The sequence below is a fragment of the Eutrema salsugineum genome, unplaced genomic scaffold, assembly GCF_000478725.1.
Source record: "Eutrema salsugineum unplaced genomic scaffold, Eutsalg1_0 scaffold_2, whole genome shotgun sequence".
Taxonomy (NCBI): domain Eukaryota; kingdom Viridiplantae; phylum Streptophyta; class Magnoliopsida; order Brassicales; family Brassicaceae; genus Eutrema; species Eutrema salsugineum.
Genome location: NW_006256829.1, coordinates 3,778,691 through 3,801,761, shown reverse-complemented (window position 1 = coordinate 3,801,761; position 23,071 = coordinate 3,778,691). Strand labels below are relative to the sequence as shown.

At 35.3% G+C, this 23,071-nt stretch overlaps 6 protein-coding genes and 1 long non-coding RNA gene across 9 annotated transcripts; 5 read left to right on the top strand and 2 right to left on the bottom strand.

Annotated features, from left to right (window-relative positions):
* Nucleotides 1–1,037: 1,037 nt before the first annotated feature.
* LOC18017155 (thioredoxin-related transmembrane protein 2 homolog) lies at nucleotides 1,038–3,277 on the bottom strand. The gene is made up of 9 exons (XM_006399609.2): nucleotides 3,057–3,277; nucleotides 2,903–2,959; nucleotides 2,743–2,812; nucleotides 2,543–2,584; nucleotides 2,386–2,459; nucleotides 1,936–2,006; nucleotides 1,772–1,857; nucleotides 1,569–1,675; nucleotides 1,038–1,438 (listed from the first exon to the last, which is right to left on the bottom strand). The coding sequence occupies exons 1-9, from the start codon at nucleotides 3,246–3,248 to the stop codon at nucleotides 1,376–1,378; spliced, it is 762 nt and encodes a 253-aa protein (XP_006399672.1). The 5' UTR covers nucleotides 3,249–3,277; the 3' UTR covers nucleotides 1,038–1,375.
* Nucleotides 3,278–3,563: 286 nt separating this feature from the next.
* On the bottom strand, nucleotides 3,564–5,128 carry LOC18017154. Of its 2 annotated transcripts, none has more exons than XM_006399607.2 (3): nucleotides 4,883–5,091; nucleotides 4,643–4,761; nucleotides 3,564–3,941 (listed from the first exon to the last, which is right to left on the bottom strand). In XM_006399607.2, exons 1-3 carry the CDS (start codon nucleotides 5,011–5,013, stop codon nucleotides 3,916–3,918), a joined length of 276 nt encoding a protein of 91 aa, XP_006399670.1. In that variant the 5' UTR covers nucleotides 5,014–5,091; the 3' UTR covers nucleotides 3,564–3,915. The 2 variants fall into 2 exon arrangements, with proteins under 2 accessions (XP_006399670.1, XP_006399671.2); XM_006399608.2 differs by having other exon boundaries at nucleotides 3,643–3,941; nucleotides 4,579–4,761; nucleotides 4,883–5,128.
* Nucleotides 5,129–5,382: 254 nt separating this feature from the next.
* On the top strand, nucleotides 5,383–6,706 carry LOC18017153 (mitogen-activated protein kinase kinase kinase 1). Its single transcript, XM_006399606.1, has 2 exons — nucleotides 5,383–5,841; nucleotides 6,347–6,706. Exons 1-2 carry the CDS (start codon nucleotides 5,383–5,385, stop codon nucleotides 6,704–6,706), a joined length of 819 nt encoding a protein of 272 aa, XP_006399669.1.
* A 736-nt stretch (nucleotides 6,707–7,442) lies between these two features.
* Nucleotides 7,443–9,984, top strand: LOC18017152 (probable glycosyltransferase At3g07620). 2 transcript variants are annotated; one of them, XM_024156886.1, is made up of 5 exons: nucleotides 7,443–7,603; nucleotides 7,768–8,265; nucleotides 8,358–8,488; nucleotides 8,655–9,009; nucleotides 9,152–9,984. In XM_024156886.1, exons 2-5 carry the CDS (start codon nucleotides 7,774–7,776, stop codon nucleotides 9,803–9,805), a joined length of 1,632 nt encoding a protein of 543 aa, XP_024012654.1. In that variant the 5' UTR covers nucleotides 7,443–7,603; nucleotides 7,768–7,773; the 3' UTR covers nucleotides 9,806–9,984. The 2 variants fall into 2 exon arrangements, with proteins under 2 accessions (XP_024012654.1, XP_006399668.1); XM_006399605.2 differs by lacking the exon at nucleotides 7,443–7,603 and having other exon boundaries at nucleotides 7,625–8,265.
* Nucleotides 9,985–10,547: 563 nt separating this feature from the next.
* On the top strand, nucleotides 10,548–12,750 carry LOC112086857. Its single transcript, XR_002899709.1, has 3 exons — nucleotides 10,548–10,810; nucleotides 10,925–10,993; nucleotides 12,683–12,750. It is a non-coding gene; the product is annotated as an uncharacterized LOC112086857 (long non-coding RNA).
* A 2,117-nt stretch (nucleotides 12,751–14,867) lies between these two features.
* LOC18017151 lies at nucleotides 14,868–16,223 on the top strand. The gene is made up of 4 exons (XM_006399604.2): nucleotides 14,868–15,169; nucleotides 15,483–15,620; nucleotides 15,701–15,771; nucleotides 15,898–16,223. Exons 1-4 carry the CDS (start codon nucleotides 14,984–14,986, stop codon nucleotides 16,148–16,150), a joined length of 648 nt encoding a protein of 215 aa, XP_006399667.1. The 5' UTR covers nucleotides 14,868–14,983; the 3' UTR covers nucleotides 16,151–16,223.
* A 5,434-nt stretch (nucleotides 16,224–21,657) lies between these two features.
* LOC18017150 (dehydration-responsive element-binding protein 3) lies at nucleotides 21,658–22,580 on the top strand. Its single transcript, XM_006399603.2, has one exon. The coding sequence runs from the start codon at nucleotides 21,769–21,771 to the stop codon at nucleotides 22,498–22,500; it is 732 nt and encodes a 243-aa protein (XP_006399666.1). The 5' UTR covers nucleotides 21,658–21,768; the 3' UTR covers nucleotides 22,501–22,580.
* The last annotated feature ends 491 nt before the right edge of the window (nucleotides 22,581–23,071 follow it).

Genomic DNA, 23,071 nt, shown 5'->3' with positions numbered 1-23,071 from the left:
AGCCGTGTTTACTATATAGTGAAAAAGGTTTTCGCCTCAAGCCCCCAAAATATGTTAATTTTTCAGGGCCCCCATTTTCTTAACAGGTGGTTGAGTGGTTTATGGTTGGCATGAGGTCCTTTTTACATAAGATGTTTTCTTATTTTTGTTTATAAGAGAGAGAAAAAAGAATAGATATAGGAAATAGATTAAGATTACCTTCTCCCAATAGTTTTAGGAAATTGATTAAGATTTGTTTAATTTATCGGCTTTATAACATCCTAAAATAAGACCAAAACCCTAAAGCCCAAAAAAAAAAAATTCATAGATTGCTTATCAGATATTGCTGACGATTCCAGTTTTAGTTGTCTTGGCTGAAAGAAGTTTTTCAAAGTTGAAGTTGATAAAGTCTTAGTTGCGATCAACTATGTCACAAGAAAGATTGAATAGCTTATCTATCATATCTATAGAAAGAAAACTAGTTAAGGACATCGATTATGAGAGTTTGATGAAAAAGTTTATTGAAAAAAAAGGAAGAAAGATTATGTTTTAATTAGTTTTTTAGATTAAAACTTTATTTTTGAATATTTTATATGATTTTAAAATTATATTATATTTTTTTGTTAAAAAACCTTTTTTTAAAATGAAAAAGACCCTATTTTTTTAGTTTGCCTTAAGTCCCTATAAACTTTCCACGGCACTGCGCACGATCCATCATAGATTCATATCAACTTTTATTGTAACCATTTAAGGAAGTATAAATTTTAAATATTTTATATCGAAGTATAGCATTTTGTTTTCTAAATGAATATTAACATTTACCATCTTATATCTTTTTCCTCCCAAAACATCGTTCGTTATAATATTTTTTAGTACAAAACAGAATCTATAAATTTTAAGTGTGTTTTTCTTTTCTAAAAAAGTTATGTGTGATTTTTTATTCGAACTTTTTGTACATATTTTATTTTTAAACCTTATTCGATGTTAATTATAGTCCACACATAAGGAAGTATAATTGGTTGTAGTTAGCAAATGAAAGTAACACAAGAGAGAGACGTAGGACCTCCGGCAAGCCTTGCCATTAAAAGTCAGGAAAACGAAAGGAACTAAAAGTCATAAACTGAGGTTACATTAACATCAAATTCAAGAATTCTTTCTCGAAATTCAAGCCCCACTACATTTACCATAATCTTCTTATCTCTCTATGGCACACAAATATTATCTATCCTTTCCTCAGGCGAGCCTCACTAAAAATGCCCATTATACGAAGATAGAAAAAACGAACGTGAGAGACGGAAATGTTTGCCTCTTCTAGTCCGATGATGGTGCGTTGATGTGTTCATACTGCTCTTGCACGAGAAGCCACCAAAATATCGTATATCATCATTTTCTCTAGCTATGATCCGTTGATGTAGTCAAGCAGAAGTCGATCGAGCTCAAAATGTTGACACAAAAGTTTCTGCAACATCAACAATAAGAGGATCTCTTATAAGGGATTTTCATTAAAGAGCCTTAAGAGAGGCAATGCAACCATTGAAAATCTACTTTTTCTATAAACCCGGCTCTACATATGTAAAGAAGCATGTAACCTTGGTTATAGGTAAAGACGGTGCAGCGTCGACATAAAAGTCTGGGAATCGAGAAACTTCAACACCCTTTTCAAACAATATGTATGTTGGAAGCTGAGACATTCCACCTATATATGTTACATAGCACATCAGTTGCCTGCACAACAGAGACTAAATGTGCTTTTGAGACTGTGCAAATGAATGAGTTCATGAAGGACTATTACCGGCGAGAGATATTCCAAACTTTGCTGCAGTATTAGGGAAAAGTCCAAGATCAATAGTTCCGAAAGACAAAAGATTATTTGAGTACCTGAAGATATGGAAGATGAATGAGCGTGTCTCTAAAGACGAAAAGTGAAATTAGGGCGTTTACTAACACAAAGCTTACGTTATGGAGAGCTCGGGAAAGCAGCGGCTTGAACGAACACACTTGGATGAACTACATGCGTAGAATTCTATCTGAAAAAGTTGTGAAAAACATATATCATCATACCACTTTGAGCCAAATTTTCAATTTCGTATGTTGTTTTAACTAATTTAGATGTTGCAGATCAGTTCTGTTTCTTACTTGATTGACCATTAAAGAAAAAGAAAAGAAAAAGACAAAACTTGATGTCGTAATAATATTGAGAGGCTATCTCAGTATCTCTATTATCTAGCTTCACAGGCACCATGCTATACTGGAACCTATCTGTAAGTTCTAAGCAAGAAAATCTTTTTAGTCACCCAAAAACTATTCCTTGGTTTTTGAAATGTATCACCTAAAAAATCACAACTTCAATATTTTGGAAACAGCAACAACATTATCTAGTAGAAGATAAAGCCAGTTGCAACGTACCAACCAGTATTTTGTTGTGGTTCCTTCTAATAGCAAATCCTCTAATTGCAAAGGTGTTAGCTTCTTAGCAGTTCCTGCAAACGTTTAAGCATCTTACAAGAACGTAACTTTTGATTCCGAAAATTCACAGGAAATAAAAACTTGAATCTTCCCATACCTAATTTACTAAATGCTGGTTGCTGAGCTAAAAGATATATGACTGCAAAAGTAAACATTTAAATCGAACTTAGAAAGATTGAAGGGTTTAGATCAACATTCAAATCTGCATCTCCCATATATATCAGAAAATTAAACAATGTAGAACTTGAGCTAAAAAAACAAAGCTTTCGTTTTTAGTGCGAATTCACAAAGGCAGACCTGAAAATGCGATACTAAACCAGATCGCCACTCGATAATCCATAATCAACGAAACCGCTATGAGAAAGATCTGCGCAAAAAAAATCAGCAGATTTCACATGGATTCCAAATAGTGACTGACAAATCAATTTCGATCGGAATCTGAAACCATGAGAGTTACCTTAGCATAGAATAAGCTATCTGCAATGAATGCCTCCCATGTTTCCTCTCTCACCATCTACAAAATATATTTTTTTGTGAAAAATCGATGAAGCAGGAAGCGAAGAAGAAGGAGATTTAAAGCAAATTCGAGCAATATGATGAAAACCTCAAACCTTAATAGCGGAAAACATGAGAAACGCTAGAAATGCTTGGACTTCTCTGTCGAAGAGTCGATGAGAAGTGAACTGTGCAGCGGAGTTGCGAATCGGAAGGTAAGAGAAGAAGGCCATGAAATGGAGGAAATAGTAAGGATCTGATACGATCCGACTCATTCCTTCGATTACTCCTTCACGCTTCTTCTCCATTTTTGCTTGCTCCCACGAATCTCCGTGTTGAAGAGCAGCAAATCAGCTGAGTCTCTGAGGTAAAAGGAAGGATTTTTTGAAAACACAGGAAACGTCTCGTCGTTTTCGTAGTAAGAAACGGCAAGGCGTTTATCCACTACCAGAGTTTTGTTTCTTTACCAAAGTTGTTGAGAGTCGACTATACAAACTTTTCATTTATCGTTAGGTCAATCTGATGGTATAGTTTTCACAGTGCCAATGTATTTCTACGATGACTAGACTTTATCCGTCCTATCATTGCCGCGACCTAGATTTTACACAGAAATTTAGATTATAGAAATGCATCTTTTTTTTTCATTTTAAAAAAAGAATTAGAACATTTGAAATACAATAACTCGCATACTCATTTTTTCAGAATAACTTAGCCAATGATAGAATACCAAAACCATGGCGTGATGTCCCTTCGAGAAAGCAATATCATAGAAGAATCCAGGAACACCAATGTCAGAGAAGAGACTATTATTGTTCAATCTTTGATGCGTTGATGATAGAAATCCAAATGAAATTGTTAACTTAATTGGATGAAAAGGAAACAGAAACTGATCTTGGTGACTAAATTAAGACCAGCAAAGCAAAAACGCAGAGAATCTGATCTCAGATGAATCCATTTTCTTCGAGTCGGGTCTCTTTATCGAGGCACGCTCAGGCCAAGCTCTGCAAGAATCGTGAGAGACATCAAATTAGATCAGCACATGTGCAATAGAAAGAAAAAAAACTTTGTTTCAGTTGCTTTTAATCAAATACTACAAGAACTTAAAAAGGAAGAGAACATGAAGAAAGAGCGGCACCAAACATTGCATATTTCATCTTCACGCCAATACAAAATTCTTATGCCAAAACAATTCTTGCAAAAGCTAGAATCCATATATGTTTAGGTGACCGAAGTATCTACGTCTCTGCAACCACTAAATAGCTCAGCAAAAGGGCTAGTACACTATACGAAAACTCCTGGTGAAATTACACGATGTGAAAAGGAATAGCAAAGCAATATCAAACCAATTTGAAAGTCGCATGTCTACGTTGATTCTCGGAATTCAATGCCAATAAACATTTTTGAGAAGATGGGAAATTAAAAATTGTAAAGAGCTATGAGCTATATCCAACTAAAGCAATCTCCAAAGGCGTCCGGTTACTAAACTGCTACAGATTCAGGTGGTACTGGGAATAGGTCGAACTAGAAATTAGGAGAACCAGAGCTCTAATTTGGTCGAACAAACTGGGTTTAGGTAGACTAAACAACGTGTAAGTTCAAAAATATGCAAAGATCAAAGAGTAAAAAAAGTTTGCTTACAGATATACTAAACACAAAACATTTGGAGAATATCAAACTCCTGGATTCGCACTGCAAAGCATACCCTGAGACAACGACCTAGAATTCCTCGAATCGATACCGAGGCACGAAGTCAGCCTAGCAGATGACACCGCACTGTACAATGGAAGTAGCGATTGAAGCGAGCCCAGCTGAGCAATCGGCCTGTCCAAGTCAAAAAACAAAACCAATCAATTACAAATTACACGTTCACGAAAACGAAACCATGACTTAAGGATCTGATAGAGAAAGTAGGAAGGAAAAACTAAGAGAAGAAGTGGTTAACCTTGCAAGTCCAGGGGAAGGAGGAGCACCGAGAAATGATGAAGCCGATTTGGGACGGAGAGAGGGCTTGTTCATTGCAGATCTAAAAACGGAAAACGCTGGTTTCGACAAAGATCGACATCGAGAAGCCATTTTGCCGGATAACGAAGCGATAGTGATGCAGAAATTTGATTTTTGATTTCTAGGTCTAGTGCGAGCAAGAAGATGGGTTTTCATGAGGTTTAGCCTAAACGACGCCGTTATCATACAAAAGTCAAAAGAAAAAAAACGGCATGCTGTGCAACAATAATAATTCAAAGAGATCACACGACGTTTAATTTACTTTGGTAAACTTTGCCTTCCGTGTAACGCCGTCTTTGTTATCTCCTACACGTCGCCGTTATTCCACACGTGTGCCAACGTTTCATACAAAGAATCTCCACAAAATACATATAACCTATACTCAACATGAAGATCACATAATTAAATTTTCAACTGTCATAACGGAATTTTCATAAAATTATGGAATCTGTGGGATCGAATCAAGTATCCCCGTACGTTAGTAATCGAGACCAAAGGCACCTCGTGGCACAACCGGTGGCAGATCGGATAATTCGAGCTCTTCATCACCGGATCCGTCTCCTCCATCGTCCAAACGCCGGTACATTTCACGTACTCGGTGCCACCTGTAACGTCTACACCGTGACGTTAACGGCCACGCCCACTTGCACTTGTCCCGACCGTAAGAAACCTTGCAAGCACATCTTGTTTGTCTTAATCCGAGTTCTTGGACTTCCTCTCGACGACAAGTGTCTTAGGCAACGGAGACTCCGGCCATGTATCCTCTACCGACTCGCCTCCGCTCCAACACGACCTGACTGCCTCGCCAGTTTCCACCTCCAGCAACGGTTTCTTCAGCTTTTCACCTCCGCCACTTCTCATTCTGGCGATACTAACTCCTCCTCCTCCACGGGTAAAATGGTAATTCTCATTCTTACCTTGTTCCTATTATTTTGCAAAGATTTATCATCAAAGAAAAAAGATTTCAATACACTTTTTTTCGTGGGTACAAAAATTTCCTATGGAATACTTTACTCAATTTTGGATTAAAAAGAATCAATAAAACCCTATAGAACAAAGATCTCTAAATATTAGAAAAAAAAAAGCTTTTTGATCAGTTATATGCATTATATAGAATTCAAACCGTAACAAATCAATAACACCATACATACCAATAAGCTACAATTACATAATTATCGTCTGTTTTTACTTTTAATTATGTGTTTAATTCATACTTAAGACGATTACTACGTCGTTTTTTAAACAAACAAATACATACATGTATAGGAATTTCCAAAACCTTAAAACATAATTTATGCATCGTGTGTTTCAGATTATCTCAAATCATCAGTGTTAACATAAAAAGAGTTTTTTTTTTTTTTTGGTAAATATATGATCATTAGAATACTTGTTGAATATTGAATAGGAAAATGAGACGGAAGACGAAGAACCGGCGACATGTCCAATATGTCTAGACGATATTAACGCCAATAAAAGCGTAAACGGTGAACACGTTGGAGGCGAGGAGAGAGAAAGAGCGGTGGTGAAGTGCAGAGTTTGCAAAAACAAAGTGCATGAAGAATGCATGCTGAAGTGGAGGACGAGTCGGGGACGTCGGCCGGCGATATGCGTGGTCTGCCGTGCACGGTGGCGAAGAAATAGTTCTAGCAGAACTCCTAATGTTGGTAGTAATTACGAGAACTGCCACGGTAATTGTTACTTGAATCTTTCTCCTTATGTTGATGAGGAGGAGGATGGGGTTGGCACTAGCCAACGGCCATGTTGATGAAGTTGAATGACTACTGATTATTATGTGATGTGTTCATTGTTAACAAAAGCTAATTGTAGATCTACATTAATTTGATTTGGTAATTAGCCCGTTTCATTTCGCTTTACTTATGTTATAGTCTTTTAGAATTAGAAGTATCAAATATTCTCCGTTCAAGTCTTCTTATATTTTGCTTTTGAGTAAACCACAAGTAACATTTTCTTTTTTGGGTTATATTTCAAGAATATTAAATTGGAAAATAAAAAAAGCCCGATGATACCGAGGCTTTCCATTTTTCTTGGGGAAACACAAAAAAATTGCAAGTTCCCATGCTTAGATCACGTTCCAGATGATAGTGCGGGGCGCAAGCGCTGACACTGGAAGTCATATGTAAATACAACTTCAGATTCATATAATACGCTCATTGTTTTGACTGAGTCGTTTATACATATTCTTGGACTCTGTAGATTACTATAAGTTCACGAAATATACTAATCAGGTCAATTACTATCAGAGTATAGTTACTTTGTTTATGTAAGAAAAAAACAGAGTAGATAATATTATCATATGGTTTAGATGTTGAAATATCATAGTCAGCTTCTAAGAAAACACTATGGGTCATAATTGATTAAACATAGATAATAAAAGGGGTGTATTCTGAAAATACGAGGAAAGTTATTATCATACCTTGTTGGCCTTATCAATCCAATACACAGTTTTTTCTTGTCGGATACTTAATTGATTAATCAAGACTTTTGATTGAACAGAATCAAAAGCCGTTGATTGCCTTGTCTTGTCTCTTTGCTTGTTAATTATTAGTCCAATTTTTCTTCTTGATGGCTCCAAGAAACTTCAAGGAAACGCTCGGATCGGACAGCTTCATATATATTAACAAAAGCTTATAATGATGTCTCTGTAAGTGACCAAGCTCTGTTTCTTGAAAAATCCTCGTAAATTTTATGTATCAGTTATAGTTGGTATATTTTAGTTTGGGATTTCGATGGGCTAATAAGACAACACAAATCTTGTTTCTACAACTTTAATTTCAACACAAATCTAAGATAGTCTTTTTTTTTCAGGTTGTGATGGATCAAACTCGGGTTTTTCGGTTTCTATGCCAAGTAGAAACCTGTAGAGTTGTTTTTCTTATGTCTCTGGCTGTCGCCTTCGTTTTAGGCCTTCAGTATTTCGAGCATGCTCCAATATCTATTGTTTCACCTGAAAACGGCACAGTTTCTGAATTCAGCGAATCTCATGATATCACCAAAAGTGCTGAAAACGAAACGTTTCTTGCACCTCAAGAAGCAACCTCAGGGTTTATACCGTTTAATAGCACTACGGAGGTTTTGAAGAGTTTAGAACACAAGTTTCTGAATTATTCTCCAAAAGCTTCTGGAGAAAGTAGAGGCAATGGCACTGCAAGTTCTCTGCATTCTCTTCAATCCAAGATTCCTCGAAACAACAACAAGAAACATGAGCACAAGAGGAGCACAAAAAAACCACCTTTAGTTGTCATATCAATAACCCAAATGAACAATATGTTATGGAAGCGGCATAGTGATCCAAATAATTCACTTGTAAGCAAATGATTTTAACACAAATTCCAATTGGTTATTACTCAACTCTTTGATTCTTTTTTCACGCTTTTTTTTTTAATTAATATTAATAGGCACCTCGCTGGGGATCAGAAGTGGACAAAGAGCTTAAAACTGCAAGAAACAAGATCAAGAACGCAGTTTTGGTCAACAAGGATGATACTCTTTACGCGCCTATATACCACAACCTATCCATTTTCAAAAGGTTTAACATTTACCACTCTAAACAATACCTATAAAAGGGCCTAATTGTGTGCATAAATACTTGTTCCTCTGCTTTTTTAATCATGGTTGCTCAAAATGAAAACACAAGCATAAATATTTACGTTCGAAACAATAGAATCCCAAGTAGATATTGATCTCTAGAGCAGGAGCTACGAGCTAATGGAAAAGACTCTGAAAGTGTACGTCTACTCAGAAGGAGATAGACCAATCTTTCATCAGCCTGAGGCAATAATGGAAGGGGTTTACGCGTCAGAAGGATGGTTTATGAAACTAATGGAGAGTAACAGTAGATTCTTGACAAAAGATCCAACCAAAGCTCATCTGTTCTACTTGGCTTTCAATTCCAGAATTCTTCAACAGAAACTCTACGTTCGTGATTCTCACCGTCGTCGAAATCTTGTTAAATATCTCAGAGACTACATCAATCTCATCATTTCCAAATACCCTTTCTGGAATAGAACCCGTGGCTCCGATCATTTCTTCACTGCTTGCCATGATTGGGTATGTATTTAAGGCCTGTAAGACGTTAGCTTGCATTTGCTTGCTTTTACAAGTTTTGATAATCTGCTAAATGAACCATTTAACGTTAAGTAGTTTTATTATGATATATTTTTTTGCTAATCCAAGTTCATAATTGTTATAGGCTCCAGCAGAGACTAGAGGACCATACATGAACTGTATCAGATCACTCTGTAACGCCGATGTCGGAGTAGACTTCATAGTCGGAAAAGACGTCTCTTTGCCGGAAACAAAAGTCTCTTCATCCCAAACCCCGAACGGAAACATTGGAGGTAACCGCCCTTCCAAGCGAACCATCCTCGCTTTCTTCGCCGGAAACTTGCACGGTTATGTCAGACCCATCTTGCTTAACCAATGGTCTTCGAGACCTGAACCAGATATGAAGATCTTTAACCGTATCGATCATAAATCGTACATTCGGTTCATGAAACGCAGTAGATTCTGCGTTTGCGCTAAAGGGTACGAGGTGAATAGCCCCAGAGTGGTCGAGTCTGTTTTGTACGGTTGCGTTCCGGTGATTATCTCTGATAACTTTGTGCCGCCGTTTCTTGAGGTTTTGGATTGGGAATCTTTCGCTGTGTTTGTGCCAGAGAACGAGATTCCGAATCTGAGGAAGATTCTGATTTCGATTCCGGTGAGGAGATACGTTGAGATGCAGAGGAGGGTGTTGAAGGTTCAAAAGCATTTCATGTGGCATGATGGTGAACCGGTCCGGTATGATCTATTCCATATGATTCTTCATTCGGTTTGGTATAACCGGGTTTTTCAAACGTTTTAGCCAAGATGAAATATAATCCGGTTTGGCAATGATTAGGAGTTGGATTATATCCTTTTTAATTTTGGTTGTTACATTAATCTACACTTTTTGTTTAGTTAGTTTTTTTTTTGGTGGGACAATTATATTTAAATAAAGTTTTTGTAAATTAAGAATGCTATTAGTTTGTACTTTTACATATAGATTTTGCGATTATAGAAGTTTTAGCTGATAAACAATATTTTTTGTTTTCTAATTATCCAATAACACCTTCAGTCAAATAAAAGTGACACTGGAGAACAAAAATCTTCAATATTAAAACTTATTAGACCAGGTCCATTGAGATATTATAATTGGGTTTAAGCGGGTTTCATAGAGAATCTTGGGTTTAAAAAAAAAAGAAAAAAGTCCACAAGTTATGGACCGATCCTTGTAGAAGGATTATATGGATCGATCCATAAACTATTCCTTAGTACACATGGCGACTCAGCATTGGTTGAGAGGAAAAAAAATGGGAAGCATTTTGGGGTCGAGCAGAATTTCTCTCTCCCCGACAAACCTCATTCTCGACATATTTTTTTCTCTCAATGGCGATTTTTTGGTTCCTTCGACGAAATCAACAAATTTCCGATCAATCCTCCTAAACGACGATATAATCCGAGCCTCTATGAAGAATGAAGTCATATGCGAACATCGGTAAGTTTCTTTTAACGATTTCGAAGTAGTTTGGGGATTTTTGCGAACATCGGTAAATTAGGGTTCTTGATTGATTTGGGGATTTTTCTTGTAAGTAAAATTATGCTAAATTGAATGAGTAATAGTCTATATTAGGGTAGTTTACAGACATTTTATGCATATTTTGGATGTAATTGGTTTGTTATTGGCATATGATCGGTTTTGTTTGTGTTTGCATATACTAATTTGTTTGGGTATATGTTTTTGACGAGGGTACATGGATAAACAAGCATAGATGGTTCATCAAGCAGAGTCAGATGGCATGTTTTTGACGAGTGTATCACATATACAAAGGTAAATCAACATCAGTTGTCCTTGTATAATTTCCGATGACATTTTTATGTGTCTAAGTATGAAACAATGCAATGTTTGGGTTTGTGTTGATCCTTATTCTTGTTTTGTGGCTAGGTTAACTTGGGAGACAATAAAGAGCTGATGTTGGAAGCAATCAAGCATTCTTTGCAGTGCAAATGCAAGGTTAATTTGGTTCATACAAGTAACTAGTTGTTAGTATAGATAGTTAGGCTTAGAAGTGCATCGGTTGAACATTGTTTTGGTGAAAAGGGTTCAAAGATATTTGTTAGGTGAAGGCTTAAGTGTTTTGTTATGAATGCTTGATTGATTGAAACTGGTTTAAAAGAGTTAAAGCTGTTAGGTGAAGAGTAGAAGCACTCTTTGCATTGAAAACACACAAAAATTTAAAACACATCTATTCTCATTAAACACATTCATCACTTTTCATTACTCATTTCTAAAACTTTTAAACTTTTAAACTTCTATAAAACCGATTACATATAGAAAGTTTTTAGGTGAAGAGTAAAAACTTTCTAAAACTCTCAACTCTTCTCATTTCTTTCACTCTTTTAAACTTTCTAAAACTCACAAATATCCTCATTTCTTTCACCTCATTTCTTTCTAAACCTTTCTTTCCACAAACTTTCATTCCTTCTCTCAATTTCAATCTCATTTCTTTCACTCTCATCTCTTAAACCGAAGAGTCTTTCTCAATACCATGGACTCTTTTAACAGTTCACAGGGGTTTGTAAACCTCTTGACAAGTCAAGAGGAACAGACATTCTGTTTTTCACAATCTCAAGACCTTGGATCACATGAAGTTCCAAGGTTTAGCAGCCAAGTACCTGATCAGCGAAATGTGAAAGAGAGGAGGAAGTGGTCTCCTGTGGAGGATGTGGCGTTGATAAGCGCCTGGTTGAACACTTCTAAAGATCCAATCATCAGCAATGAGCAAAAAGTAGATGCTTTTTGGAAAAGAATAACCATCTACTTCAACTCTTCTAAACAGCTGGTTAATGAGCAAGATAGAGAGTCTGGTCAGCTGAAGCAGAGGTGGCAGAGGATCAACGACCATGTCTCCAAGTTTTGCGGCTGTTATGAAGCTGCACTGAAGGCTCAAACCAGTGGGCAAAATGAGAATGACGTGATGAAGACAGCTCAGCAAATTTTTTACAATGATCACCAATTCAAGTTCAATCTTGAACATGCTTGGAGGGAACTTAGACATGACCAAAAATGGTGCTCTGCATCTGCGGTTAAAGATGGTGGAAAGGGGAAAAGAAAGAAGCTTGGTGAGACTTCAGCTCACACTACAAACTCACAAACCCAAGACCATGGAGATGATGTTAGCATGGCTCGGCCACCTGGTGTAAAAGCTGCCAAGACTGCAAAAAAGAAACCGGTTGGTACCTCTGGTGGTAAAGAAGCAGTTAGTGGGCTGAGTGACATAAAGAGCATGTATGAAATGAAGGAGAGAAACCTTGCCATGAAGGACAAGATTACTAACAAAAAATTGCTTGATAGTCTTCTGTGTAAAGCTGAGCCACTATCTGAGAGAGAAGAGGCCTTGAAGACCAAGCTTATTAATGAGTTGTTGGCTTAAAGCAGTATTGTATTGGTTTCATAATTTTAACAAAGTTTGTGTATCTTCTGATACATTTGTTTTGCTCGGCTATGTAGTTCTATGTAGTTAGTGTTTAATTTTTTTTGTTTTCTTTTAAGGTTTATGTTGCTCGGCTATGTAGTTCTTTTGTGTTTGTTTTTTGCTATCAATGTATGGTTCTCGGCTATTAATGTTAATGTTATAGTATCTTCTTTTATGTTTTATGTTTATGTTTTATGAATAATTATTTATGATCTTTTTTGGTGTAGGGATATGATGGAGTAATGATCGTTGGTTTTGATGACTTCAATGGGAAGATGGCTTGTATTTGATGGTGTGGGATAAGATGTCGGTCACGAGTGATAAGATTTACTAGGCTGAGTTTTAAAAGCTTTATACTCCACATGTTGTTGGATGAATATTTTACCCACATGTATTTGGATGAGATTTGTAAGCCACAACTTTATGTTTTGTAATTGTGTACCACAAGTTTCAAACACAACTTTTTCTATATATATGTCTACAACCAATATAGTTAACTACAATAAAGACCTCTTCTTCTCTTTCTCATATATCGATTTGAAAATTTCATCTTCTTCAAATTTCTGCTATTTCTAAATTCTACTATTTCTAAAATTTTGTATTCTCCATCAAATTTCTTCAATTCCTAAAGTATAACCAACTTTAATTTTCCATCAAAATTTTTTCAATTATGGCATCATCTTCCAACAATGGTTTTGATGATTCTTTTGATGACATTATTGATGATATTATTGATCAAAAATGTGACGATCTGTTCGACGCTGTTCTTGATCGTCATACCGCAGCTAAGCAAAAGAAGAAACGCGCATATATTGAAAGAGAACGCGAACAAGGTCATATCCGCTTATGGAATGATTATTTCTGTGAAGGTGCAACATACCCGCCTCATATTTTTCGACGCCGTTTTCGAATGACCAAAGACTTGTTCTTGCGTATTGTTGGTCGCTTCTCTAATGAAGTTCCGTACTTTCAACAACGAAGAAACGCTCACAGAAGGTTTGGTCTATCTGACTACAAAAGTGTACGGCAGCAATTCGTATGATGGCATATGGTTGTGCGGCTGATGCGGTTGACGAATACCTCCGACTAGGTGCAAGTACTGCACTATTATGCTTGGAAAATTTCACAGACGGAATAATACAATTGTTCGGAGATGAATACTTAAGAAGGCCCACAGCAGATGATCTTCAAAGACTCCTCGATAATGGAGAGGCGCGGGGGTTTCCCGGGATGATAGGAAGCATCGATTGTATGCATTGGGAGTGGAAGAATTGTCCTACCGCTTGGAAATGACAATATACACGTGGTTCTGGAAAACCGACAATTGTTTTGGAGGCAGTAGCATCACAAGATCTTTGGATATGGCATGCGTTTTTTGGACCTCCAGGTACCTTGAATGATATTAACGTTCTTGAACGTTCACCTGTTTTTGATGACATTTTACAAGGTCGAGCTCCAAAGGTGCAATACTGGGTGAATGGACACAAGTATAAATTGGCTTATTACCTCACAGACGGTATTTACCCAAAATGGGCAACTTTCGTACAATCTGTTTCACTCCCTCAAGATCCAAAATCACAGTGTTTTGCTACTTGCCAAGAATCCGTCCGAAAAGATGTCGAGCGTGCTTTTGGAGTTCTGCAAGCTCGATTTGCAATAATAAGAAATCCAGCTCTTTTCTGGGATAAGGTAAAAATTGAAAAAATTATGCGAGCATCTATCATATTGCACAATATGATTGTAGAAAACGAACGAGATCACTACAATCTGCATGATATAGAAGAATTTCAAAGAAGTGAATCAACCAGAACTTCACAAGTAGATATGGAATACTCTACAACTATGTCTACAAACATCCTCAATATGATCGAAATTCGAAATGAAGTCCGTGATAATCAAATACATGAACGATTGAAAGCGGATTTAATTCAGCATATCTAGAACAAATTTGGTTCTTCTGAAGAGTAGAAATAAAGGTTTTACGATCTATATATATGTATTTTGTATTCTTAAATATCTGTAATGTTGTAATAATATTGTTTTATATGAAATGTATATTTAAATTAAAAATTAAGTTAAAACAAAATTAAACAAAAAAAAATAATAATAATATTTTATTCTTAAGACGGGTTCACTAATAGACCATTAAAATGATCAGAGTTTCATAATTTTTCTTAAAACAGAAAAAACTATTAAAATATTTTTAAAGATTCTTAAGAGGGTTTGTCTAATGGACATGCTCTTATGAGCAAAGAAAAAAAATATCTGATTGGCGAGTATTAAGTTATTTAATTTATTATTGAAATTTATTTCAATTTATTAAATTTCTCGTGTAAATTTAAATTACCGTTAAAACAGTAACCGCAAAGTCGTTCGTGTTTGACTTAACAATTTTTACCATTTCATTACATAACCATGAATCGGCAAAACTTCATCGGAAGATCGCATCTCTTGTCTACGAATCGTTGTCGGCTTTTTCGAGCAGAAAGAAGTAGTTGAGCTGAATTTTAGGAAAATCTGAGCTTCCCATGGCGACACAGACGAGACCCAGTTCTGTAAAGAGCGAGTCACGCGATGGGTCATCTTCTCTTGCTTCCAGAGTCAAGATCGATCCGTCTTTTAAGGACAAAAAGAAGATCGCGAGCTCTAGCAGACCGATTATGTCGGATACCAAACCCAGATCCGCTGTATCTACCGTCACGGCCAAATCCGAGGTATCAATCGGGAAAAAAAACTCTGTATTTAAGATCTGATCGCGAATTTCTGAGGTTCTTATAAAACAGAGCGAAGAACAATAGGGAATTATCGAAAGTTGCCTGATTTGGGTTTCTCTGAAATTAATTGTTAGATGTAAATTTGTCAACTTGGATCCATTTTCAAGATCGAAGTTTACATTTGACGATGAAATTGAAATTGGGCTGATTTTCTGCATCATGTCGTGATCTCGGGTATTTTTGGTTTCTAGGTCGATAATATATACTGTACAACCGAACTTAGTAACATAATTTCTGCAAAACTTTTGTGAAGGCAAAGCCCAAAATACCCGTAAATTCGGTAAAATCCACAGCAACAACATCTGCAGCAGCGACCTTGGCGAAAGGTAAAGCGAAAAGGGAGAAGAAGGTTTATCCCTTACCCGGACAGAAATATGATCCTCCTGAAGAGGTTGGTTATACACATTATTGAGTCTCTTTTTGTAATCATGTTTTGATGACTCTCGGTTTTTCTGTCTTTGGCATTTGCAGAGAGAGCCCTTGAGAATATTCTATGAATCATTGTCGAAACAAATACCAGGGAGCGAAATGGCTGAGTTCTGGTAAAAAAAATTACTATTATTGACAAGTCTTTTTGATGAACTTGAAAGCATTGTTCTTGGCTCATTTTAGCATAATACTTGAATGGTTTCTTGCTAACATTGGTTTCTCGTTATGTGTTGGCATAGGCTAATGGAACACGGCATGTTGTCTCCGGAGAAGGCGAAGCGAGCCCATGAGAAAAAGCTAAGAAAGATGAAGCAAATCCGGATGGGAACACCTTCTAAACCGACTCCATCATATTCTAGTAAACCGGAGAGTTCTCAAAGACCATCTACGTCAAAGAACATCGGTTTAGATGCGAGAAAGAAGAAGAAAGTTGTCGATGATGATGACGATGATGATAATTTCATCCTAAGCCACAAGAGAAGGAAAGTGTAAACCGTTAAAAAAAAAATATTAAAAACGCATTCGTTACTTTGGAAAAATATCCAATAATGGATGTGATCAAGAACCTTATATTACTCCTTAGTGTTAGTCGAATTAGTGACGAAAGATCGTTTCTGTATGAATCCTTAGAATGTTGTTCATGGACCATTGAGGATGCCCATGACACAATAATTCAGTTTGTGTAGAAGCAAAGAAACATATGATCATACAGTTTTAGTAAATTTAACCTAACATTTCCAAAACTCTTTCACTAGGAATGCGTACGTTAAGCAATTCACTACAAGAATCTGCTAAATCATTATTGATACGATTTTGATGGCTCAAAGACTCCATGTTTGTAGTAAAGTTTTGGGTATTTATATGAACCTGTGGAGGAAACAGAACAAGAACACTATTTGACGTCAACACACAAAAAAAAATTGTAATGCATTCAAAAATGTTATATTTGGTTAGAACAGCGTCATCTTTGTTCCACATAAAATCTGGAACTCTAATTAAACAAAAACCGATCCCCAAATCACAAACAAGCAGTTAAATCGATCTTTAACACACTAGATTGGGCTACCAAATTAATCTTCATGGCGTACAAACCCTAAAAATACGTCTACAAAGTCTCAACTCAAATCGAAAATATATTCCCGTCTGATTTTCCAAACAAAATAAACTATACACAAAGAAGTTTTAGTACTATGCTAAATAGCTTTATCTTAGGCGACTTAAAACAAATCAACTCTAATCACTCGGCCAAAAAAAATATTATCTAGCTACCAATTAAACTCATAACTCTTTTTTGTTGTAGCAATTAAACTCAGAATCTATTTTGTAATATGAATTAAACTCAGAACTTTCTGCCTACAAACTACTCGTTTGGGAGTTTCTGATCAAAGAACACTGTGTGGTTATATCATGAGCCAGGCAGTCGCATGTGACAAACAAGCTCTGATAGTCAGATAGTCAATATCTTCACTTTCCTTGATTAATGTCTTCTTTATATTAATAATAAGAATGTTGACCAAAAAATAAGAATATGATATGTTTGCCGAAAATTAGGAGTAAAATAAAAACTAGAAGAGGTCATTAAATGGGGATGGTGATTTTTGACTGGTGATGTCTGATGTACTTTTGAGTCAGAATCATGTTTTTCTTTGTATGTTTTGTCTGTCTCTTACACAAGCTTATGGTTTCCAACTTTTCATCATTTCAACTTTTCATAATTATATATATATATATATATATATCTGTGTGATGGATTAGACAAAGGTAAGTGAAGAATGATCTAATACATCGAAAGGTCTAATCTTAATAAATGTTATATAACGGAAAATAAATGAAATCCATAGACTGGTCACACTATTTTTGAGACTGGTCACAATGATCTATCAACAATCTTAAAATAAATAGTGTCAATCAAACGATTACACATACATTGTCGATCCCAATATGATTTATAATATACACAAGCATCTTCGTAGAGCCTACCTCGATTCGCAACTGCAGTTATCATTTATAGATCAATCCTTTACCGCGTTTTCTAACACGCGTGCTTGACACCTGGTTGTGTTCTGGCTAGAATTCTCTTTACTTTCTTTTTTACAGCCATGTCGGTATTTTTAGATTTTGGCTACAACTTTAGAATATTCCCTATTATCAAATCATCCATTTTCCCCTAATTAATTTCTTTTTTAAATTTGTTTTCCAAATCGAAAGCACTTACAAGAAAGAAAAAAACTACACTCTTATAGTATTAATTTGAAACTGGATTATATTTGGGCCATGACAACATTAATACAAAGGATAGATATAAACACATATAGTGTTGTTAAATTAAACAGGATAGCTAGGATGAGTATTTTGAAGTAAATTAACATTATTTTTTCATGTTTCATATCCAGATCAAATTTGGTTTTAAAATACTTTTCAAAATTCCTCATGTTCATACATTTCTCCCAAAATTAGACCCATAGAATAATCTAATGAGTCTAAACGACAACCATTTGCGTGTTTCGTTGACCATATATTGTAAAGCAAAAACATGTTAAGAGTAAATGTCCTACCCCTCGAGTTGTCCTTTCTTTTCTCTCTGTCAATTTGTTGTCTCTCTTATGAACATACTGAAGATAGTGATATATACGAACATATATACTCTGAGTAGGGAATAAAAACTACCCACCATATGATATCAGCTGCAGTTTAATTATAGTATATGTTTATTCGGAGAAGATATGAAGGGAATGTATTAACTTCAATATAATTAAATGTGTGTTATTATGAAAACAACACAATAAATACCTCCGTTAAACCACTTCAAGTCTAAATAATATCCATAATCCATCATTGTGGTTTTGAAGTTAATTGGTCTGACGACAGGAAAAAAGTGTTAGAATCAATTGTAAGAAATTCAAACATATTATGCTTTAAAATAAGCGTAAAAAATAAAAACATCGTGAAACAGAAATATCTCAATGTTTTTGTAATACATTGTTGCAATTAAAATTTTACTTTAAATTAATACTTATTTATTAGATAGAGAAAAAAATTGCTACATGTTATGTTTAACACGTGTGGCTAGATTTTCTATAAAACTATAAAGAAAGTTTTTTTTTGCATTGCTAAAAAAAAAATCGTTAAACAGTTTGATGATTTCACATAATATATCCAAAATACCTGGGATTTTTGCATTGCGATCGTAATTGAACTTTGACCCTATAATTGTTAACGATCCTTTATCCCATGAGGAGAACACAAAGCAAGAAAATGTCTCTTTTCTGTATCAAAAGAAGAAGAAAATGTCTTTTTGCCAAAAGGCTTATTTTGGACCCTCTTTTCAAAATTTCGACTTTATAGTCTCGGTACGCATTATAAACCATATTTGGAAGATATTGATATTTGGTTTTGTCTGCCTAAAATAAACACACATAAAATTGACCCAAAAATAAATACACACTCGTAAAATTGTTTTCTCCTCTTTAATTATAAGTGGGTCCGTTTCATTTATTCAGAAGGTCTCCCATTCATAATCAAAGAAGAATTTCTGAAATGATAAAAGAGAAGCTTGGATGATCTTGTTAAAGGGAGATAAGGAAGCAAGTGACCTAATTTTAGCTTGGCACGTATAGCATTGCTAAAACATTTATATGATCGTACAAAAAAAATTATTTCTGTTAAAATTCCTCGTAGCTAATGAGATATTAGGTTTTATAGTCCGATTGAGTAATGGGTTGTTATCGCCTCGTAGTAATATTTCCAAGATGTGAACAGTTTCATCCTCATATCGAATGGATTTGTTAAAATCTCTCGTATAAAACGTTTTAACATAAAATATAAATGTCATAAATCATTATAAATTTATAACTATTGCAGTCAATCAGTTTTGAATTTTAAGCTCGTAATTCATAAATATTCTGTTAATTAATTAATATCTTTGATTCGAGTAATGTGTATAATATATAAGATGAATATTATACCGAAACGAGAGGCGAAGGAACAAACAGCGTCGTCAATTGCAATTGCTTAGTTATTGCTATTATCTGTTAATATAAGAAGCAATATGATTATTAGAATACTAACTTATAATAGTATATATATATATATATGCATATATATTGTGTGTGTTTGACAAGAACCCGTCCTTATAGGTACGCAAATACGGTCCCATGATTGAACAAATTGATGTCCCTTAAATTTTTCTTGAAGTTTCTCGCTACAGATTTCTTTTCTTTATTTGTATTATTACACATCAAAATGTACTTCTTTGTCCGTTTGTGCGCTTGGAACCAGTAACCTTCTTCTTCTTTTTTTTAATGAACGGAGCCAACTTTAACCTAATATGCATTGGTTGATAGTGTTTTTTAATGAAACAAACGCCCATAAATGTTCTCATACCAGGACCAAAAGATGTCTTAGTTGTCATTCGATCTGTTAGCGTTAAAAGTCATTTCTAGTTATAATTAATAGTTCAATACCTACTCAAATCTTCAATAATTGGTATTTGTCGTATCCTCACGAATGAAATCAGTACAGTTAATCACACTATTTGATGCAAAATTTTATGGGTTTGTTATTTAAAATCAAGTGACATTTACTAGATTAGTTTACATTCCTTCTTATATATAACTTTATGTTTCTTCTTTACACGTTTTTAATTACGAGATTATAGGACATGCAATAAATCCTACATGAGCCACTCGACAAATTTCGTTTTGAGAAAATGTTAATTTTGTGAGATTTTAACTAAAAAAAAGAAACATTTTGAGAAAATGTTAAAACTGAGCTTCCAGAATCCAGACATATGGTTAAGAAACATTTCCTTATTAAAACCCTGGTATACTAACTAAGATAAACAAATTCAAATGCAACGATTTTTTTTTGTTTATTAATTATTTTCAAAAACTTTATAACCACAAAATAAATCTCAGTATCAATAAGTTAGTACGTGAAAGTTATGATGACATTAAGAAATAACATTTTTCTGTATTGCAAGGATTCATAGCTGGGTAAAATTGGTTTTGATTTTAGAGTTCGGGTCGTTCGGTCTTCTATGGTAATCGTTTAGAAGTGTCTAGAAATTGATTAATACTTTGATACCATGGCAAAATTATCAAGAGATGAAAAATAACTTTAATTTTAATTCTTTTATATCATATATCTATGGCTTTAAATACATGCTTATATAGAAAACCACAATCTGAAAGACAAGTAGTATGCACTAGAAATAATATAAAATTCTAATTAAAAATATAATGCCAATCATGGCATGGATTTTTTTATTTATTGTTGTCAATCATACATTTAGATACATAGATTAGCTTCACATGAGCAAGCATATGCAAGTATATCATATATGTATGTAAATGCGAATGTATTATATATATGTTCTTGTCATGAAAAGCACTATGATCGATTGAGTCGATTGTCAGGGTAAAAGATAATAAAATAGTCAAACTTGGGTGAAAATTTCCTTATCACACAAATAAAAGATAAAAGATAAATATCTTAAAAAGCTTGTCTCACCATGTTCCTCTCGGAGACAAATTTTATAAAATTTACGTACCCGGGCGGGACAAAGTCGTTGTTCTATATATATATATACTTCAATATATTGCCATTCTAAATGTGGTAGTCTCGTAATCTTTTTCTAAAAGAAGACTGATTTTTTTTCTTTTTCTTAAACCCGGAAGATATCAAAGCAAACAGTGACTCCAAGTGTGTTGTTTTATACTAATAAATAAATTTAGAGTGGGTCTGTAAGAAAAACAAAACAAATAGAGTCACTGGGTCCATTTCCTTTATTCAATAGACTTATTGCATTGTTTTGGTCCCATTCCCTCGCTCTCTTCCAAACCATACCCAAAATATTAATGCATATAAATATTTTGAGTGACTGAGAAAAATGATAGACAAAAATTTGAGCAACATTTCTTCTTCTTCTCATATCAAAGTTGTTTCTCTCTCTCATTTCAGCATATCACTTCACTGCCCCTGTTTTTTTTCCTCATTTTGAATAGTTCTCAAAACTTTATTTTTCCCCTGAAGATCTTTCCTTTCTTTGCATAAATCTCGGGATCCGAATCATAAATAACAAGCAAAAACAGAGACTGTTGAATATTACAATGGCTGCATCAGCTTCAGAGAGTACGTTCGTGGAGGAATACTACAACCTCCGCTCCGAGAGAGTGCCTCAGCTTTCAAACTCGGCGTCTGACTCAGCGAGTCACGAGAGCAAAACAGAGCAAAACGAGAAGAAGACGAAACGGGCTAGAGACTCCGGTAAACACCCGGTTTATCGCGGCGTGAGGATGAGGAATTGGGGCAAATGGGTGTCGGAGATTCGTGAGCCGAGGAAGAAGTCTCGTATTTGGCTCGGAACTTTCCCGACGCCGGAGATGGCGGCGCGTGCACACGACGTGGCTGCTTTGAGCATTAAAGGATCCTCTGCTATACTAAACTTCCCTGAACTCGCCGAGTCGTTCCCTCGACCCGTCTCGCTAAGTCCTAGAGACATTCAGACAGCAGCTCTCAAAGCTGCACACATGGAACCACTTACTACGTCGTCGTTTACGTCTTCTTCATCGTCTTCTTCGTCTTCTACTTCTTCACTTGAGTCTCTCGTGTTAGTGATGGACCTCTCGAGGACTGAGTCAGAGGAGCTCGATGAGATCGTGGAGCTGCCAAGTCTAGGAGCGAGTTACGACGTTGACTCAGCTAATATCGGGAGCGATTTCGTGTTCTCTGACTCAGTGGACTACTGTTTGTATCCTCCGCCGTGGGGGCAGTGGTCGGAAGAGAATTACGGCTACGGAAATATCACTAATTTTAACCAAGGCTTGTCATGGGATATCTAAGTCTAACGACGTTTTTTAATAATTTTTTTTTGGTATCATTATTATATAACTAATGTCTTGTGTAATCACGTCTTTGATTATGAACCCTTTCTTTTTTTATTTTGTTTGTGTTAGCTAAGAGAGGGGTTTTTTTTTTTTTGGGTGCGTGTGTGAGCTCCATAATGATACGTGTACAAAACTCTATTTGTGTTTTTTTATATAAATTAATATCGGTTTTGTTTGTCGGAAAAGAAGAGGAAAAAAAAAGTGATTTTTTTGTAAGTATCATCAAGTGAATAAGCGATAAATAAAAGTCCACTAGCTTTATGATATTGCAATAATACAAATCATTAGGAGTTCACAACTGTTGCGTGTTTTTTTTTCTTTTGACAGATAAAAACAAAAAATTACCTTTAACTAGTAATCATAAATCAGAAATCACTATCATTAACTTTGGTTTGGTCGGAATAAATGGAATGGAGAATGTGAGATAGGGTAAAAAAAAAAGAAAAACACAAAGCGAGAGCAACTTGTCCAAGCTGACGCAAACATCACGTACACAGCCATATACATCCATGCAATATATTGTTAT

Coding starts and splice junctions, on each gene's coding strand:
- LOC18017155 (XM_006399609.2), bottom strand. CDS start 3,248: ATGGAGAAGAAGCGTGAAGGAGTAATCGAAGGAATGAGTCGGATCGTA. Junction 2,960..3,056: donor TCATGTTTTCCGCTATTAAG/GTTTGAGGTTTT, acceptor TATATTTTGTAG/ATGGTGAGAGAGGAAACATG. Junction 2,813..2,902: donor ATAGCTTATTCTATGCTAAG/GTAACTCTCATG, acceptor TTTTTTGCGCAG/ATCTTTCTCATAGCGGTTTC.
- LOC18017154 (XM_006399608.2), bottom strand. CDS start 5,127: ATGATAACGGCGTCGTTTAGGCTAAACCTCATGAAAACCCATCTTCTT. Junction 4,762..4,882: donor CCTTCCCCTGGACTTGCAAG/GTTAACCACTTC, acceptor TGACTTGGACAG/GCCGATTGCTCAGCTGGGCT.
- LOC18017153 (XM_006399606.1), top strand. CDS start 5,383: ATGGAATCTGTGGGATCGAATCAAGTATCCCCGTACGTTAGTAATCGA. Junction 5,842..6,346: donor CCTCCTCCACGGGTAAAATG/GTAATTCTCATT, acceptor AATATTGAATAG/GAAAATGAGACGGAAGACGA.
- LOC18017152 (XM_024156886.1), top strand. CDS start 7,774: ATGGATCAAACTCGGGTTTTTCGGTTTCTATGCCAAGTAGAAACCTGT. Junction 8,266..8,357: donor GTGATCCAAATAATTCACTT/GTAAGCAAATGA, acceptor TAATATTAATAG/GCACCTCGCTGGGGATCAGA. Junction 8,489..8,654: donor AACCTATCCATTTTCAAAAG/GTTTAACATTTA, acceptor TCTCTAGAGCAG/GAGCTACGAGCTAATGGAAA.
- LOC18017151 (XM_006399604.2), top strand. CDS start 14,984: ATGGCGACACAGACGAGACCCAGTTCTGTAAAGAGCGAGTCACGCGAT. Junction 15,621..15,700: donor AATATGATCCTCCTGAAGAG/GTTGGTTATACA, acceptor TGGCATTTGCAG/AGAGAGCCCTTGAGAATATT. Junction 15,772..15,897: donor AGCGAAATGGCTGAGTTCTG/GTAAAAAAAATT, acceptor GTGTTGGCATAG/GCTAATGGAACACGGCATGT.
- LOC18017150 (XM_006399603.2), top strand. CDS start 21,769: ATGGCTGCATCAGCTTCAGAGAGTACGTTCGTGGAGGAATACTACAAC.